Source organism: Harmonia axyridis, chromosome 3 (assembly GCF_914767665.1).
Source record: "Harmonia axyridis chromosome 3, icHarAxyr1.1, whole genome shotgun sequence".
Classification (NCBI taxonomy): Eukaryota; Metazoa; Arthropoda; class Insecta; order Coleoptera; family Coccinellidae; genus Harmonia; species Harmonia axyridis.
This window is the reverse complement of record NC_059503.1, coordinates 29,046,319-29,065,976: the sequence shown is the minus strand read 5'-3', so window position 1 is coordinate 29,065,976 and position 19,658 is coordinate 29,046,319. Positions and strand designations below refer to the sequence as shown.

The window sequence follows — 19,658 nt, the reverse complement described above, 5'->3', positions numbered from 1 at the left end:
TTCAGAAGGTTGATAGAATTTTTTTTCCACAATGCCAGAAATGTATGATTGTAAATAAAATATTGGAATTGATCGGAAAATATCAGAACTTTTCTCGGAAACTTTACCTTATATTTGCTTGAAAGTTGGTACGTAATCGAATTTTGAATACGGCATTTCGAAGCGCACAAATAAAATGAAATAGAATCAAAAAGAAGCAAAAATTGAACAAGTTTCGACCTCACATCACGCACTTTTTCAAATTGCCAAGAATTTTCAAGGAAACATATTTAATTTTCTCGTTTTCCATTCCATTAATCACTCAATTGTCGAAAGCATTCAAAGATTATCTCTAATAAGATATAGTAGCATAAATGAAGACGAGAGCAAAGTCGGAGTTCAACACCATCGAATGTAAACAATGACAAGACAACTACAACTACAATTGTTCAATCAACACCGCAAAAAATCCATAATAGTATTCGATAACTGTACTACTACTCGAACGTTAATCACAAGCAAACAATCGTTTACATTCATATCTTGTGTGAATCAGCACCGAGAAATCATCAAACATTCATTTGCATGAATCCATTTAATTTCAGAATTAGAAGACAGACGCAGCAATTCCAACATTTGCATAATCGAGGCAAGGACATCGTTTTGAGATATGACCTGCAGTGACCAAATCTGGCCAGTTTATATCGATTTTTAACAAGCGTTTCCGTTTAGTTACTACCAGTTTAACTGAAAATACTGTTGTCAAAACCACCTTCCTGGAATAGTCTCAAAATGAAGGACGAATATTGAATTTGCGAATAGTTCCGCTAGTTGCTAAAGCGATGTCAAGGATTCCATGATAAGTAGAAAATATGACAGTCATTCCTACTTAGGACTTTGTGCTTTCCAGGATATAGAAACATTTCTACAACATTTTGATCTTTCATTGAAGGTCATCATTGAATATGACAAATGATTTATTTATTTCTTTTTATACTTATGAATTTTAATTTATCAGTTCTGTAGATTGAAAACCAGAACAAAATATTTCAGATGTCAGTAAGTAAGTGAACCAACGATTTTCAAGTTCAATAAGGCCTAGACTGAGACGATAAACAAATATTTATAATATGTATTGCGTCAGTTGTTCGAGAATAACTGTTAACAGCAGCAATTACCATCTTCGCTGAAATTTCAATGAGTTAAAAATAAGTAGAGGCGAAGAATAGGTTTTCTCCAAAAAAAAAAAAACTTCTTATGATTCCTGAAAAAATGTCAAACTGCGAACACTATTTTAAAAGTTGTTTTCTTCATTAGAGCAACTTGGTGAGAGTTATCAATGATTCTATGAAAAATTTGATTGTTATTGAAGACGAGAAGAATCTTGAAGCTATCAAAAAAAATTAATGAAGAATTTTCAAGTTGAAAAATAATTAATCTTTGAAATGATCCTCGAAATATCAAACAAAACGTTTACCAAAAATTTTAAGTAGATATGTGTTATTTCAGATATATCCAAAAGACTGTGATTATAAGTCATCTCTGTTGGAATGTCGTCAAAATAAAAATTCCCAGATATTCTTAAAATGAACGAACTTTATCAAACTCGAACAAATTGTCAACGAAATCTTGGAATGTTTCAACACAATTAATTTCGAAACAATAGATGGACCTACACTCTTATCAGATTCTTATCGTTTGCTTCCTCTGAGGGATCATTGAACCTCAGCATCTTTCAATGATTACATCCTATTTCTATGTCACTGTCACGGCGTGTTCAAATTCGCGATTCTGACCTTAATGAATTGAAAATATTGCGAAATAGGTCGAAGAACTGGTATATTCGGACAACTACAAGGTTGTGCATAATCAGTTCAAGTGTTTGTCAACAGGTAATATCTAGAATTTGATGGTGGTTCAGAAATTTGGTGATACGACGTAAAAGAATGTGGTATCTGAGGTAAGGGAGATTTTTGATATTAGCGAATATGACAAAAAATTGACCGTTGAAAAGATAAATTTGGTGGAAACATTACAATTTGAAAAATGGGACACTGATTCAATTTTCAATTCTTTGAATTTCATAATCAACAAAAATTAAATTGAATTACCAATGTTCAATAACACAATAACATACAATTTCCACCAACACCACAGAAACTCATGACGTTTTCTTCTTCCACCTTAATTTTGTACTTACACTTTCTGCTACCGACTTTGGCACCCCTTTTTTCAGGAATACTGCCCTTTTCGATGCAAACTGGATCCTTGTAAGGACAGTTCTTAAATCTGGCATTGGTGTTGACAACGTCGTAGGTACCACCAACCAATCTGTTCCACAGTCGAACTATGTCCTTCATTTTCTAAGGCGTTCAGGATGTATGCAGTCAAACACAGGATGGTGTGTGCAGTTCCTGCTTTAAATTTCGGGGTGTAATTTGTGGTCACCTTGTATAATTTCAAGTGCAATGTCGGTTAATGATCGATTAGAGGAAAATATTCGACCGGAAGAGATTTGAATTTGTGAACGCTTGGGGATATTGAGATGAAATGTTGGCTCGTTTTTTGGTCCTTCAGGGTGATAGGTGATAGATCGGACGTTGCAAGTTGGAGAATTTTTCGTAGATAATTTTGACTTTTCATAAAGATGAAGGTTCATTCTGTGTATAATTTAATTTCTTATAATGTAGTTTTTATGGTAATCGGAAACTAGCTTTAGATAGGTAGCATTTTTTTCCATAGAATATCAAATGAAGAAACAATTTTTGTCAAGTCTTGACTACAATAAAAGTTACGTATTCAACATAAATAATACTATCAACTGAATATTAAAAGTGAATTTTGTTTATCTACAAATTTTCGATTATCATCAGATAAAGATCTTGCAATTTGTTATGCAAATAAATTTAAATAGAAATTGAAATTTTATATCTAATGAAATATTGTTCAAATCACATTTTCCATTTGTTTGCAAAGGACGAAATTGATCGATTTCATTGTTAAGAGAAAAGGAAAATTCTAACTCTTAGATTGAATTCATTTTTCCTTATTTTAGAATGTAATTTTTTCAGTCTAACCACCTTCTGCAGAGTGCAAAAAAAGGTAAGTAGGTATAGTTTCTCAATCTCAATCCATCACAAATCTTACTAAATGTATCTTATTCCCATTTACTTTGAATTAATGTATCTAGACAGAAACCTAGCACTCATATGAATTCTATTTTCTATGAAAATTCTTCAAATATCATAATTTTCTGGCGAATATACCATCTTCATCCAAAGAACTAAATTACGATGAAGCTGAATTTCTTTTTCGATCTGCCAGATTCTAGCGATGATTCAACTATGAATTACTAATTCTTTGAGCAGGTGAGTCCTATAATTAACATCAAGTCATAAGGGATAAGTACTATCAATGAAAAATGCGAAGTGAAGTTGGAAATTACCGGATCATATAGACAGTGTTCCATTCACCAAATAAGTGCTTTCATTGACAAATATGTATGAACAAATTGCATATCTGGTCAAGGACAACATCCTTCAATTTCTTCCCGCAAATCATCAAATAATTCCCTTCTAGAATGTTCCATAGAGTGGAAAAATTCGTAAATGCTTACTTCTTACACAATTGTGTATCAATTTACTACCACTTGACCTCCGCCGTGGTCGAAGTTGATTCATATGGGAAAGACCTGGTAGTAAATTTACTACAGATCATGGAGGTTCGTTGAAAGAAATCTTTCAACCCGGAAAAAAACATGAAGTAGGAAGACATTTACGTCTCCTAATTTGATAACGACCAATTCTCGTGACTAGCTACAAACTAGATTCGGCAAAGAACCAATGAATTAAATTTGAATAATGCTTCTGCTACTATTATTGGTATTTTGTATAGATCATGAGACAACAGAAAAATCGAATGATTTTTAACTCGAAGCATCCATCAATCTTACCGGATTTTGTACCCTCGATCTTTTTATATGGTTGGACCTGTTTCAGAAATCCTTAGAATTATGCGATTTAGTTAGCATATCTATCGTAAATTTGAGTATTTTGGCAAGAACAGCCACATAATTATTCAAATTCAAAATTCAAAATAGGTGAACATTTAAAATTATTTACAAGCAAAAATTCAACCGGATCAATTTTAATTGAAGTCGAATGACATCAAGATTTGCACGAAACGAATTGCATGTGATTTTTTTAAGTGAAAATTTGTTTTATGGTTACTGACCAATTATAGAAATCGTTCATAATTGTTGTACAAGGAAAAATATTCAAGTTACGAGGTCTTATATGATTTCGGACATGAATTATCGGCTAATTGACAACGAAGTGTCTGATTTGGAAGGAGTGTTACTCAGTTTTAACAAATTTGAATGCAAAACCTGATTGATTGTCAGGAGGTTCAAAAATCTAATTTGAAAATGAATCAAGTAGATGATTCATTAGGTTCTGATTCTCAGTAAAAGTTCACTTCAGAAATTCTTGCAATGATTTGAACAAATTCAATAAAAAAAATCAGAGATCTAGATTTAGAACTTAAGAAATGAAATCAAATTCAGTAAACCAAATCAAGTTTGTTTATGTTGGTTTTTAATTGTCATTGAACGTGTATAGAATTTTCCCTAGAGTTAAAAGTAGAACCTTTAACAACTTTTGAGTATCTTCACCCAACAACTCTTAATTTAAAAAAAAAATAAAAGTCTGCACATAAATTATGCTGAAGAATCTTTTCATCACTTCATGAGTAAAAAACCTTACATAATACCTCAAATCATTGAGATTATCTACCGAAAAATATTATACAGCAGGTTTTGACACCGTATTATCAAATTTTTTTATTTCATGTTATTTCTAAAATTGATCTGTGAATTTGGTTTTTTCCTTTTATTCCTTGAATTTTATAGGTCGAATTATGAAGATTGAAAATCAAATCATGTAATTCTGAATTTTTTATTTTGAATTTCGCTTGATTCCTAAAAAATTTTCGTCGCGAATCATATATATATATTCAAACATTCTCATAAAATTGTTTTTGATTAAAATCCACGAAATATTTACTGTTTCCCGGTCCAACAATCCACCAATTTCATTCGACATTGCACTCAAGAGTTCACTTAGAAAATCAAAATCATAAAAGAAACTCACTTTCAAAAATCAATAAGACTCGATACAAATCCAAATTTTTCCAGTAAACCAAATATTTCACCACAAAACAACACTCAATAAAAGCGCAGCACGATACGCAAGTTGCTCACAGAGATGGCGCGGAGCACAGATTTGAACGACAAGTAGGTGAATTTGAATTTTCTGAGCTGTTTATATCAACTTTCACCACCATCGTGCGCTTGGTTCTTCTCTTCCCCACCCCACCACGAAAATTATCCCAGTTTAATTTGATGATTTCGTGTGAGGATTCATCGTCGACATTTCTGGGAAATGGGAATGGAGGAAAATAATTTTACTTCTGGAAAAGTTTGGTTATTCGAAGGCTTGCCATCGCTCGCATTGTTTTTTATTTCTGGATGTTTTTTTTTTATTTTTCGAGAATTTTTGAGAATAATTTTTTTGATTGTTCATTAAACGCATAAATTTCATTTTTAGATTTAATGTTAACTGATCAGTTAAAGAAGTAAAAAGGTAAGGAAACATTCCTGTAAGTATTAAATGCTTATTAAATTATTATAAAAATTACATGCCATTTTATGTTGCATTGTTGAACCGAAATGTTTTTATTGAGGCTATTTCATGATTTTAATTTTTATTCGTCGAATTTCAAAACGAAAATGAATAGATGAAGTGATTACATTTACAAGTTCAAAAAGCTGAAAAGACTGCACATTTCCACTATGGTTGGTTAATCAATTTGATTTTGAGTATTATAGATACATAATACCTTACGGTGAATGGAAACATACAGAGAGTTCCTGAATTGAATTTACAAAGGAAAATGAGGTATTCCTTGAATAATATCAAGAAAAAAAAGAAAAGGGTCCACAACAGCTTTGTTTTTGAGATACGGGGTGTTTCTTGTAGTCCTATTTTTTTGTGATGATTTTACCAGTTTATCGAATCTTCATCAATCTTCGCCACTGATTGGGTAAATAAGTATCAAAATTTTATGAGTAATTTATCAATCAATAATTTGGATTTTCCTGATATTTACTAGCGAATTGTTTGAATTTTTTTCTCGAAATCGGTATCAGATTGGACAAAACTTCAAGAAACCAAAATTTCTTTTTATATTTTTCTGAACTATTGATCCACCAAAAAAAATTCTGAAAGAGGGAAGAGGACACTGATCCAGAAAAGAAATCACCCTTTATATTCGCATTCAAAATTAGCATATCACATAATGAAAACTTCGAATTGGAATATCTATGTCAAATTTAAGTTGAATGAATTGTGAAGAGAAGGTGCAATGAGAAAAAAATCAAACTTAAACAACCTGTATTTCGGAAACAAATCGTTTGTTTTTATAATTAGAATCCAAGGAATATTAAATTTCATTATTGTACGTTTCCTAGAAATGAGTTGTATACATAATTTTAATCCTTGAATTTTTGCTTTCATAATTCATATATCGTGTTCTTGAACCAGAAGAATCTATGCTACCGATTTTTGGACCAATTTTCATCTAAAAATCACTGACAGTATCAGATAAATGCTTTTCTAGACATCAGACGGATATACAATGAAATTTATCCAGTCAACGTTTATCAAATTTTTCTTTGTTTTTAATCTTCATAATTAATCAACGAAATTTCAAGGTAGATTCAATGAGGTAAAGTAACCGATTTTTTCTTAATTGGAAGGAGAACTGGCAGATTTGGTTTGGTTTTGTTAGTAATCAACCTTTGAATGCGTTCAAGGAAAAAAATTAATAATAACTCCCTGAAATTTCACATTTAGTTTTAGATTGTTATGTCTGACTGAATATCTTATTTTGGGAACCCGATTCAAGAATATCGAAGCCTAAGAATCAAAATCCAAGAAATAATTTCCTGGAAGTTTGATTATACTGAGTGAATCATAACTATTGGCTTATAGGCGAAGGATCAGTTATTTAGACCTAAATTTGGCGAGAGGATCAAATATGCCTTAGAAAAATATTGCAGAGGAAAACTTTCAAATTGATTTTTCTTTCAGTTTTTTTCCTAATAATTTCAATTTTTATTCCTTATTTGTTATCAAATTAGGCGCAGAGGCATAACATTGGAGGAGCAATATTATTTTATGTAATCTTCATATTTTATTTCAATTACCGCCCCGTGAATGATTCCTGATAATGTAATAAAGTGGTATTTTTTTGACAAAACATTCAATTGATTGTGATTAGAAAATATGATATAAAAATCATTTCCGATTTAAACAATATAATGTCACCCTATTTTGAGAAAAACTCAAGCGAAGAAACTGTACGTCTCAGATGGGAAAACAAATAATACACAATAAAAAAAACTTGTAGCGTAAGGTTTTTATTTTCATAGTACAGTTAAATTAAAAAAAATAATTATTAAATAGCAAACATAAATTGAATATTCTACGAGGCCTTCTCCGACTTCTAAGCCTTTTTCAATTCTTGTAATGAAAGACTTCCGGATGACATAAAAAATATTATTGGGTCTCCTTATAAAATTTCCGAATTTGGTATTTTTTTAGAGTTCGTCATACGAAATAATTTCATTGGCAGAATGATATCATTTGCCTCCAAAAATAAAAATCAATAGGTTTATAATCAGATCTTTTGCTGGCCATTCAAGATCACTTCGTCTACCAATTCATCTATGAGGAAATATATCATCTAGATGATTTTTAAAAATTACTGTGAAATAAATGGGAGCCTCATCTACCATAAACCACATTTTCCTTCTAAAACTTAATGATAGATCATCCAGAACAATCTTAAAAGTATTTCTCGGGGAAAATTAATGAAAATCTCCATTTGAATTTGGAAGAAGAATGTTGGTCGCAACACCAAATATTTTATTTGAACTCATGTTGAAAATGATATTCTTTAACAGCATGCGTATTTTCTTTTTTTCAATACCCGATAAAAAAAAACATAATTTTCTTAATAAAATTCCGGTCATCATTGAGAAAATGTTGGCAGAACTGTATCCGTCGTGACAGATCTCTCGTGAGAAATTCTTGCAGTGGAATGATAAGGTTGAAAATGATAATAAAATAATTGACGACTGACTTACTCCTGTTGCTGCTGCCAGTTGATGTGAACTTCAGGATTTTCATCTACTCGAACCAAAATTTCATCTTCATCACTAGGTGCGATTTTTTTCAGACTTTCAGATTTTGACTACAGAATGGCTCAAACGATTGGAAAGTTTTGCGATTTGGTTGTCTTCTGCCTAAATATAACAATAAACTTCTGGCTTCAGAGCTAGCGCAAAAATTATCATGTGCATACACTGATTTTATTCATTTGTAAAATTAATGTGACGCTGCATTTCAATCGAAAAAGCTTTAAAAAATGCAACAATAGACTATAATTTAACAGCAATAAAAATTCACTGAGAAGAAATTACATTTGCTAGAAACATTTTTATAACAAAGCATACTTTTCATAAATGAAGAATATTTGAAATCTCCTTCTGAGACAATAAAAATCTTCAATTGCGTTATTTTCGAAAACGGTTGAAACTAAGATGTTTCCACTTCTGTCCAAATATTTCTTCCAAGAGTTCTGTCAGGACGATTACAGGCAATGAGACAATTTTAACTGAAACTTTATCAAGAAATTACACCAATGAAATGACTTTTAACGGGTGTAAGTTATTTCATTGAAGAAGAAGTCATTACTGGAAAGAAGAAAACTGGATCAATTCAAATTGAATATTTAGATCCAGGACCATATGCCCTTTCTCCAAATTCAAATGGAGATTCCTATTTGTTTATGCAGGATAAAGCTCCACCTTATTTCCCATAAGTTGTTAAAAATCATCTAAGCGATATATGTATTTCCTCATTTATGAATGATCAGAAGAGGTGATTTTGACTGACAAGCAAAATTTTGATTCATTATTTTCAATACTGACGTGAAGTCAGGAGCTTATTATTATTATTCATGCATCAATTGCGCCTTTGGATACCACAAATAAGTGCGTAATTGACGCATGAATGAACTAGTGCTTAAAATCTTCTAACTTCACGTCAGTGCTTTCTACATCTTTTTTTTAGATATTCTGGTTGAATTTTTTATGATTCTGATTTCAACACGAAATTTTGCACGAAGCTTGGAATTTCAATTCTATCTCAAAATGCAAAATTTTAAATAGGTCTGATTTGTAATCACGGAAATGTTTCTTATTTCTTTTTCAATACTCTTCTTGAATTTTCTATGGTTTTAGTGATGTGGCCTACTTCATATTAAGGTAGCAGATTGAAATTGTTATTTCATAAATCAACACCCAGAATCTCAAGTCTGTTGTTTTTGCATTCATAGAAGTATTGGGTAATTTTTTTTTATTATCTTGAGTTTTTGTGCTTCAGGTTGAACAATCAATAAGAAATTCATTAAGAGGCTTGAAATTGCCATTCTACAATTTTCATTTCTATGTAATTTTAGTTATAAAATCAACAAAAAATAAAAACTTCGAACGGCCATATTTAGGAACCTCTTGTCGGATTTTTTTTCATCAACAAATTCATCCAGTATTTTTGAGATCCAAACCTAAGGTAAACTGTCTAGTTTCGAAGTTTTTTGTTGGAAATTTAACTAGTATATGGACGGAAAGAAACGAATTCGAGGACGTTGAATCTTTTCATTTGATACCATACCCCGTGAATATCCGCCTGAACAAACGAGCGCTCGAAAACTCCTGACTTCCTATAAGTGTTCAATGGCGTAGAAATGGGGACTATTGGGGGTAATTAATCCCCCTTCCCCACCAAGATTTCCAAAATATAAAATTTCAGAATTCTAGCAAAGATGAAGAACGAGAATATATCCATAAAATGAACTAATAATCATTTTTCTTTTCTTTGAAATCCGCACGGCAGACCCTTTTACGAGTTTTATGAATTTATTATGGCTTTCAAGATGATTACTTTTATTGCACTACGAGCACGTCTATGTCTGAGTTTTATTATTTTCCTTTATCTATCCGCTTTTTCGGCGTCGTCCCTCGTTTTGCCTTTTGCAATTTTTGTATTCGTCATCGGTATACACTTACCCTTTGTTTTCGATTTTTTGTATCATTCTCATCACAAAATTTCAATACTGGAGTTATCAAAGAACTGAACTAAGGTATTCACATCGAAAATTATGTGTGCTGTGTTATACAATTTAATGTGTTTCATTCAAATTGCAATTTACATATTTGTTAAGACATTAGTTTTGAATTGACTATGCAGAATGTTTCCAAATTGGAGATATAAACGAAAATCACAGATTCCTCCCACCATTTTAAGAAAAAAAGTCCTGTATAACATAGGTCCGCAAACACTTTGTTTTCGAGATACAGGGTGAGTTCGATTTTCTCTTTTGTTTTTGTCATAGCACCTTTCCTCACAAGATATTTAACTCAAATTTGGCATAGATATTCTAATTTGAAGTTTTCATCTTGTGATAGGTATATTAATTTTGACTGCAAATCTGCAGGGTGAATTTTTTTCTGAAAAATGCTCGCTTCTTTCCTCCAGCACTTAAAAAAAAACTCTGGTCCAGTAGTACACTTTTTGGTTTCTAGCAAATATTTCGATTTCGAGAAAAAAATTTCAAACAGCTCTCTAGAAATCCAAAATCATTATAAAGTTTCAATTAGTGGACTGTGATGAATAAATTAATTATTTTGGTACTTATTCAACCAATCTGTAGAGCAGATTAATAAAGATTCGATAAACTGGTATAGTATATCCAAAGTCACTTGGAGGAAGCTGAATATTTCGATTATATAGTCCAAGATTCCAGAAATTCCTTTGGGGACCAGTGAATTTATTGGCTAACACTACAAGAAACACCTTGTATCTCGAAAACAAACCGTTTATAGGACTTTTTATTCTTTAAATTATCCAAGGATTCTCTCATATTCCTTCGTACCTCCAATTTGAGAACACCCTCTATAAGCCAAGAACAATCGAATGGGTGATCAAAAAATGCTATTATTTTGAGTGATTTCGTTCAAACTTTGTTATTGAACCTCTATTTCCCACATTAAAGATATGAGCAAATGTAGTCGTCAAACATTTTTTTTCAATAACCAACCGCCCCCCCCCAAGGAAAAAAAGATCTACGCCCTTGTCAGTATTTCCTCATTTTTGGAAAACCAATTCTTGGTCCTTGCTTGACAGAATGAATGCATATTCTTGAGGAAAATTTTATTATTTATTCATGAAGAACCGTAACCCTAAACCAAATTTGACAATATGAAGTAGAAGAATAGGATCATTAATTTATTTGCGACTCAAAACTATCAGTTGAACTTATATTACATAATCAAGGACATTCCTAACCAGCAAATTAAGTCAACGCTTATAACAAAAAAAAACAATACTTCCAAAACTTCCAGAAACTTCTATCCGTCAGAGCCTTGATACCTACTCTAAATAGAGAGAAAATAATTGATGCATCGATCGACTACTTTATTTATTTATTTTCCACAGAGTCCATCTATTTTCTGTAATTGAATAATTACTGTAAGACTACGACGCGCTATCATCAATTACAACTGTGTTATTATTGTCATTTTTATCGAATTATATATTTTTTTTTGGATATACAACAAGAAGTCTGCTTTAAAATTGATTATGACCGATGAAGTTGCAAACAAACGCCTAATTTGGATAATTCATTTCCATTTGGGCTATTAACGTTGAAAAAAAAAATAGAAATCAATAGAATTGCATAGAATGATGCAGGTGCAAAGGGTTTGAGCAAATTATACACTATCTGGACATGGCAATCAGTTTTTTCGATCACAAATAAACAAATTAATCAATCGGAAATAATAAAATGTGACGCTATATGTCGAATGATTTGAAAGAATCAATAAACCGCATGAGCCTGAAACAATTTTTATCTGATGTTGTCTCCAACTTAACAATTCAAGAACACACATCATGTCCATAACATATAAATCTTTGCATTAACGTGGAAAGTACCAACATCTTCATACAAGCATCATAGTGCGGAATTGCACATTCAAAAAACTATGCAAATGGCAAGCAAATTATGTACTAGAACAACGATCAATTTATTCGCATGTACGTCACCCACTTTTTTCGAATGTATACCAATAAGCGACGTTCCAATAGAACCATGTTCCTTTTTTTGATTTTGATAAGTTTGTTCGATCGGTTAAGTAGTCGAAAAATATATAGCTCTACAATTTTTGTACTGTACGAATAATTACTTGATTGTTTTGGAGTTCTACTACGGAAATTGATCTTGATTTGATTCAAAGTAAAATATATAATTTTATTTCCGCTAAATTTCTTCAACTTATATTTTAGATGAAACCATGGAATTTCCCAAATCCCACCGTTTTGACATTCTCAGTATGTAAAGAAACTGATGTAAATTGGAATTTTTGGTAACCATATGGATCAATATGTAGTTAACGATACAATTGTTGTGCTGAATAAATTTCGCGATGAATAACTTGAATAAGTTACTGTTCAATCAATTCGGGACTGAGTGGTTTGGAATACACAACACCACGAAGAAATAAGAATTTATTGACCAAACTTTTCAGATATGATTTGGTAATTAATTGAAGTTAATGAAATAAGTTATATTGTTTGTACAAAATTAATTCATGTTTAAGTTTTGAGCGTTCGTTCTCTGAACCGATAGCTTTATAATTTCGGCACTACGTCCGTAATTTTAGAATTTTGGACAGATTAAATGTTTTTTTCTGAAGCATTTCGACAAGGACTCGAGAATTTATAATATGTTCACGAATTTTTGGGTAGATACTCAGAATTTTATTGTATGTATGGGTTTATAGGTTTAACCTCAACACTTTTTGAAGTTGAAATAAATAAATAAATGAATATGTTTATTTTATCCTTTTATCTGAGAGAATATTTATTCTTTGATTTATTCCTTTTGTATTTATCTGGCATACTTTCTTTCAATTCCAGGTGTGAACAATAATAAAGAATATGTCATTTTTCCATGATAATTTGATAAAGTAAGCTATTAAAAACAGGAGCTACCCTCATAGGGTAGGTACAGGCGGAGCAGAGCTCTCAGTGACCTTCGAGAAAAAAAATCTCTTGATACATCTCATCAAAAGGAATTGGAAACGCGCCAAGATATGTTTCGTACCATAGAACAATGGCATGGCCATCTCGATCTTCTGACCTATCTCCACTTGACTAGTTTCTCTGAGGTCATCTAATGTCAATTGTATTTCAAAAATCAGTTTTTAATTTTGAACAGAATAAATTACAAATGTATAAAACTGAAGTCGAAATGTTGAATATATATCTTAATAATAAATTGAATTTTGTTTTGATAACGTTTTCAACTGACCTTTTTTTTACATTTTCATTTGATAAATGATCATTTTCAGTAATTTTGTGTAACGAATTTCAGATATTCAGAACAATGAAACTGTATGTTGTTCACTTCCCAAAAAAATGGAAACTCTGATTACCGAGCCGAAAATTTTTTCCAAATAGAGTTGAATTTGACCGACAATTCTCCAAAAGTCAATCTTATCTTATCGTGAGATCATTTTCAGGTCGAAAGTCAAAAATTATAGGCACTGTGATTGAATGAGAGAAAGCTTAAAACATGTGACCTAGAGTTGACCAACTAGCATTATTGTGATCAGAAAATAACTAAAGTAGGTATTTTGTGACATCCGAATTTATGGAAAGATAGAGTGTTTGAATTTTCCCCAAATTTTCTGTGGCCTCCAAGCTAAGGGTGCAATTAGAGCATAAATGACGAGCTCTCAAAAGCTCCTGACTTTATGTCATTTCATAAAATTTTTTTTTCGTTGTCATCAACCCATTTAATTCATCAAATTTTTAATCTTATACCGATTGTCGAAAGCACCCACGGGTCACGCTCACATTTTTTCTCGAAAGATTTCAAAGCCTCATTATTGGATAAAATATACCAAAATGGGAATATCCCCAAAATCATATCATTCCGTATAACATTTCCATATGATTCATAATCTCCGCGTATCTCTACCAGTCCCTGCTGAAACAGGATATTTATTGGTGGTACCGCTCTCATTTAAATCTTTCCCATGATAAGAAAACTGTTTTTGAGTGCTCGTTCACCGATCACTATATAATTTCCTCACACTGTCTTTGATTCTCGAATTTCGAGCCGGGAATGGTCTTAAACGCTAAAGTTCAACTCACTGATGAAGAATTCAATGTCAAATTGAACTATGACAGTCCGGCCGACCGGTCGTAAACAGAATAACTCCCGAATAGAGAGGGCTGGATACTCAAAACGAAATTCATTAAGTTATCCATTGAGCATAATTATAGAGTAATAAACATAGATTGAGGGAGTATACACAATTTTCAAATGTCCCCAACATGGTTAGATTACGTTGTCGGATTGTGACATATTTTCAAATCCACAATTGTACTATATCATTATGAATGTACCTATATTATATTGAATGAAATATATTTATTTGAGTTATTCCCAATTAGATATGCAAATTTGAATTTTTGGAATCCGATATTATTCCAAATTGTCGAATTTATAGTATGCAGAATATTTATTATTTTCTGGATCTACCTGCTGAAATCTAAGGTTGGGCAACTATTAATTGCTCTCCGTTGTTTCACGTCGTTTGGCGCGCTTGAAGTTTGTTTACTGAATTTCTGATATAATTAGGTATTCATCTCAATATATTTTGAGTTGATATGAACGTTGATTCACAATGGGACATAAGAAGTGCGTTCTTTGTGGAGAAACTCGCGAATTGAGTGAAATATCGTATATATACGTTTTCATTTCCGCGCGCTTTATATCAAATTTGATAGTTCATGTTGGGAACAAAATTTGCTTACTGGAAATGACATATGCCCTCTCTATCTATATTTATTACTGTGAGAGCAAAATCAAAGTAAGGGTTCCGTAAATATAGCCGCCCGAAATATTGTGTTTCTGATAAATTCTACTATTTGTATTTGTATTTACTTGTGGAAGAATAATTTCGAGCTGCATGCAAAATTTCATGGTGATCACGTCATCATAACCGTAAAAGATTCAAGAACAATAAAAAATAATCCCAATATTTCTGTAACCACAAAATCAACAGATTTGAGATTTTGGGTGTAGATAAATAAAAAAAGATATAAAATAACAATGCCGCAATGAATAAAATTAAGAAAGTGATGAAAGTCAACCTTCGAAAGAATACAACACACTAAGAAGAAGATGAAATAACAATTACAGGCTTCGTGTAAAATTCCATCGAGCTGATCAAAACATCATAAACCAAGAAAAGTTCAATAAAAATATTAAAAAATGAATACCCAATATATCCATCAAAAAACAGATCCCATGGTGTTGAGATTTTGCGTGTTTGTATAAAATAACTGTTTCAAATTTTGTGTTGATATCGTCATCAAAACCATAAAAAAATCTAATAATGACCTTACAAAAGATCTTACTGAGTGCAGATTTTCCAGGTAAATATGGAAAATAATAATTCTGAGCCTATCGCAAACAGTTCCTGCCAATAGTGGCATCATCAAGCATAATATCGAAAAAAAAGCACCGGCATGAAGCCAGGAGCATTTGAGCGCTCGTCATTCATGTGCCATTGTGCATATAACTTTATATAGGTATATTGAAGGATGCAATTGGCGCATTAACGAACTAGTGCTCAAAAGCTCCTAACTTCACCTAAGCGCATTCCTCATTTTTCTTTCCAACATCTTGAAAGATCATTTCCATATCGAAAAACCACACCAAAATGCAGCTCTCATATAGAAAACAGTTTGACAAGTTTATGAACGAAGTTTCTTGAATGAAACATCGTCTAAGTGTCTAGGAACATCAAATAATACTCAGACCGTGATAGTATACAAGAAGTCGAACAATTGTTGTTGATAGGAGAATGTAAAGTAATAGATTAGCCTATTTGCGATGCCGATAAAACTGATTTAAGTGATTGTTTTCTATTTGGTAAACCAGTTCTGGCATTCAATTAGAGATAGGAGGTACCAACATTGCGATTGGTATCTTGTATTCGAATTTGTTTTTGAGCAATAACAATATTTTTGATGTTGTGTTAATTTCGAATTGAGCGTTCTTGATAAGCATCTACGATAATGTGTGATTTCCACTTGGTGTTGATTTATATTCAGTTCCTTATTCCTTTTGTTTGGTATCAGATTTCTTCGACTTGCTATATTTTATGACTAGTAGGATTTACACATACTGATGAATTGTTAATTATGTTAGGTTGGATTGATTTATGCTGCTAATGAGCCGTTCGAAAAAAAAATGCATTTCACGTTTTGATAGAAATTGCGGAAACCTGAAATTTTTAGAGTTGGATCTGAACATTTGAGTTTAGGTATCTTTAAGCGAAATCCATCTAGAGGTTTCATGCATATAGCCGATAGAAATTTTGCTTCCTGATTATTTAAAACCTACGAATTAAATCGAGATAACATTGCTCGTTTAGATATAAAAGAATAATTTCAAACTTCGTACAAAATTTCATGTTAATCACTTTTGCAGTATCAGAGAAGAATCAGATAGGACGTCTAAATAAATTACTCAACAGATACGACTGATTTGAGATTCTGCGTGTACCTAATTAATGAATCACAGCATTTTTATTTCATTTTAAAAGGGAAGGTATGCCATTAACAATGGAAAAAGATATCAGCCAACTTCTTTAAGTTCCTTGTACCAAGCAGATTCTGGCTAGTGATGGCGAGGTATTCCGTCACCAGGTGATCCGGAGCATATTCCTCCTTCTCCGACCCTAAAAGAGCTTCAGTTTTGAGAACTGCCACTATAAAATTTTCACCATTTTTGTAGTGAATTTAAGCAATTTCAATGCGTTTTATTGGAGCGTGTATCGTTCTATTTTCAGTAATAGCGTTTTTCACTTATCAATTGTTGAAATATGACAGCTGTCCAAATGGCGGGCTATTCAAAATTAAACCTCTTATTGGTAAATCCTGTATAATAACAATTTCAAACTTAATTGAGAATTTTATGTTGATATTCCGTTTATAAAACCAGATAAAGCTCAAATAAAATATCAAGAAAACTTTTCAATATTTCCGAGGCGAAAGATCTGACAAAGTTGATACTGTATAGATAATAGCTAATTTTTTCTCTCGAATGTATAGAAGGCAGCAAGAGGCTCATAAATGAACGAGCACTCAAAAGCTATAAATGCCAAGGCAGTACTTTTCTCGATCTTTTTAATATAAAGCCAATCATCTTATGTCAAATCCAATAATTATGCTTTCAAAAACTCAGTCTATATAGAATGATCTTGTCGTTGTATGATGAATTCAATAATGTATCAATACAAGCAAACAATCAGGTCAGGAAAGATAAGAATGTTTCTCTAATTCTGTGGTTATTCCGTTCATTCTTCCACATCTTGTAGAACAAAATCGTGCGAGAATATATCAGAAACGCACAGTTTTCATGGTTATATTTTATTATTCTATGTTGGTACTCCGAACTTTCCGCCACGGCTTTATCTGTCAATTCATCAATTTGCCTTAAAGAAATCAGTTCTGCCAACCAACATTTTTCAATGCAAAAATCACTAAAATATTTTTATGGAAATATTTCATTAATTTCAATGAAAATGCAATGAATTAGAGAAAATAATGTATAATACTCGTACAGAAGGCTCATTCTACCACTCGTTCATTACAAAACTCGCCACTTCGTGGCTCGTTTTTGAATTTTGAACTCGTGGAAGAATATCAATGCCTTCAGCAATACTTCAAAATTACCAGGAATAACTGAGTTTCCACTTGGAAATTTCCATTTTCTTATTATTGTATGTAGATTTAAACTGGAAAAATTTGAACTTGCTGTTGCAACTGAAATAGCTCTTATTAGGTCAAAATTATTAGATAGAGATAGAATATTTCAAAATATTTTTAACCAGAAAATATTTCAACAGATTTCAACTGAATGTATGAAGTAAACTACCATGAAATATACATACATCGTAACATCAATTCTTCTCCTTGAAAATCAAAGTTGAAGTTCTATAGGAAATACCTTTCACGCGATATATTTAGATTTCTTTTTATATAGAAAATTGTATTATAGATATTCAAATATCTACAATTCAGCTCAATTACCAAAGTGATGAAAATTAACCTTGTCTTGTTTTATAAGATAGAAATTCACCGTATTTTTTCCTATTCATTCAATTCTAAAAGGCATCAATTTTTCTTTCAGTTGTTCAAATTTGAGCCATGACATTTATTGCTGTTTGCTTCAACGACATAAAAATTTTTTCTTAATATAACAGAATTAAAAAAATTTAAAACAAATATGAACTTTTCCTTTGCAACACAGTCGTTCTGAATTTTTATAGCAGGGTTGTATTTGCTTTTAAAAAGTTTTAAAACATAAATTGACCGGCGCAAATTTTTCAATTGGACATTATTATCACATTTCTATTCGTTTATAATGCGTTGACAATTGAACGAAGATCTAAATGTGTTCCTTATTGTTCGAAATCAACATAAATTTACATTTTCATGAGTTGACACACTTATATTTCGAAAAATTCAGTTTTCCATAACAAAATTATTACCTACTTCCTTTTAAAAATGTTAAAATATTGAAACCAGCTTCCGGATAAACCAAACTGTTTTTCAATGACCGTTATATGCTACATTATTCGTTTGACAGTTTCACATTTCACGACAAAAAAATTCATCAATAACATTTTTTCGCACCAGGAAATAAATTTGATAAGGTTAGAGCGCAAAAATATTCTAATACAGCATTTGGACTGAGAATATGCTAAATTCAAGGATATTGATTCTAAAACGTGGTGGCACTTGAAAAAAATCGGTGCAACTCAAATGGCAGATATTCCAGGGTATGTACGAGTACTAAAAATATTTGAATGAAACCAAAAAACAACAAATATTTCGAACAGGTTTATTCTTCAATACGGTATTCCGAACAATGAAGTTCACCGTCTAGTACCGGTTCGCCTACTTTTTTCCAATTTGCAATCTTCCTCTGAATATCGGACATTTCAAATTTTTGGGTTCATGGCTCCTCTAAAACTTTGAAAATTGACCGGAAATAAGATCTTTTAGGAAATACCGAAACCAGTGAGGTCATCCGCTTTCGTCAGTTGGGTATTCTCGATTGCGTCAAATCATTAATTTTTTCTTGTTTATTCTCAAAAGTATCGGTTTACAATTTTTCAAGAAAAAAAATTTACAGTTTCTTTTCATTTCCATATCAGATTCATAAATGTGGAGATTCTGAAAATCTAAAACAGATCCGCCTGCCTTCTTTCGTCATTGGCCTTCCATGGATATCAATTTAAAAAATTCATTTCCCCGAAAGAATTCAACGTGAAATAATAATATGGAAATAAAATATGAGCATACTAAATTCAGTTTTATTCAGCCTATATATACAGGGTGTTTCCAAATTAGACGTGAACCTTGAAGGATATGTCAGTATCACTCATCGGCTGTCGATTGAGCCAT

The 19,658-nt window shown here is 31.7% G+C and overlaps 1 protein-coding gene across 6 annotated transcripts in view; it reads right to left on the bottom strand.

The window, feature by feature from the left end:
- LOC123676583 (scavenger receptor class B member 1) overlaps window positions 1-19,658 on the bottom strand; it is a 71,386-nt gene that overhangs the window by 25,662 nt on the left and 26,066 nt on the right. For 2 of the 6 annotated variants that reach the window (XM_045612579.1, XM_045612580.1), the window contains exon 2: window positions 2,180-2,393. The exons of 2 other annotated variants lie outside the window; for them this stretch is intronic. In XM_045612579.1, coding sequence (XP_045468535.1) covers window positions 2,180-2,339 — 160 coding nt within the window. In that variant the 5' untranslated portion in view covers window positions 2,340-2,393. Of the gene's footprint in view, window positions 1-2,179; window positions 2,397-5,129; window positions 5,274-19,658 lie in introns of those variants that run through there. 2 more of the 6 variants (XM_045612577.1, XM_045612576.1) reach the window with 2 other exon arrangements.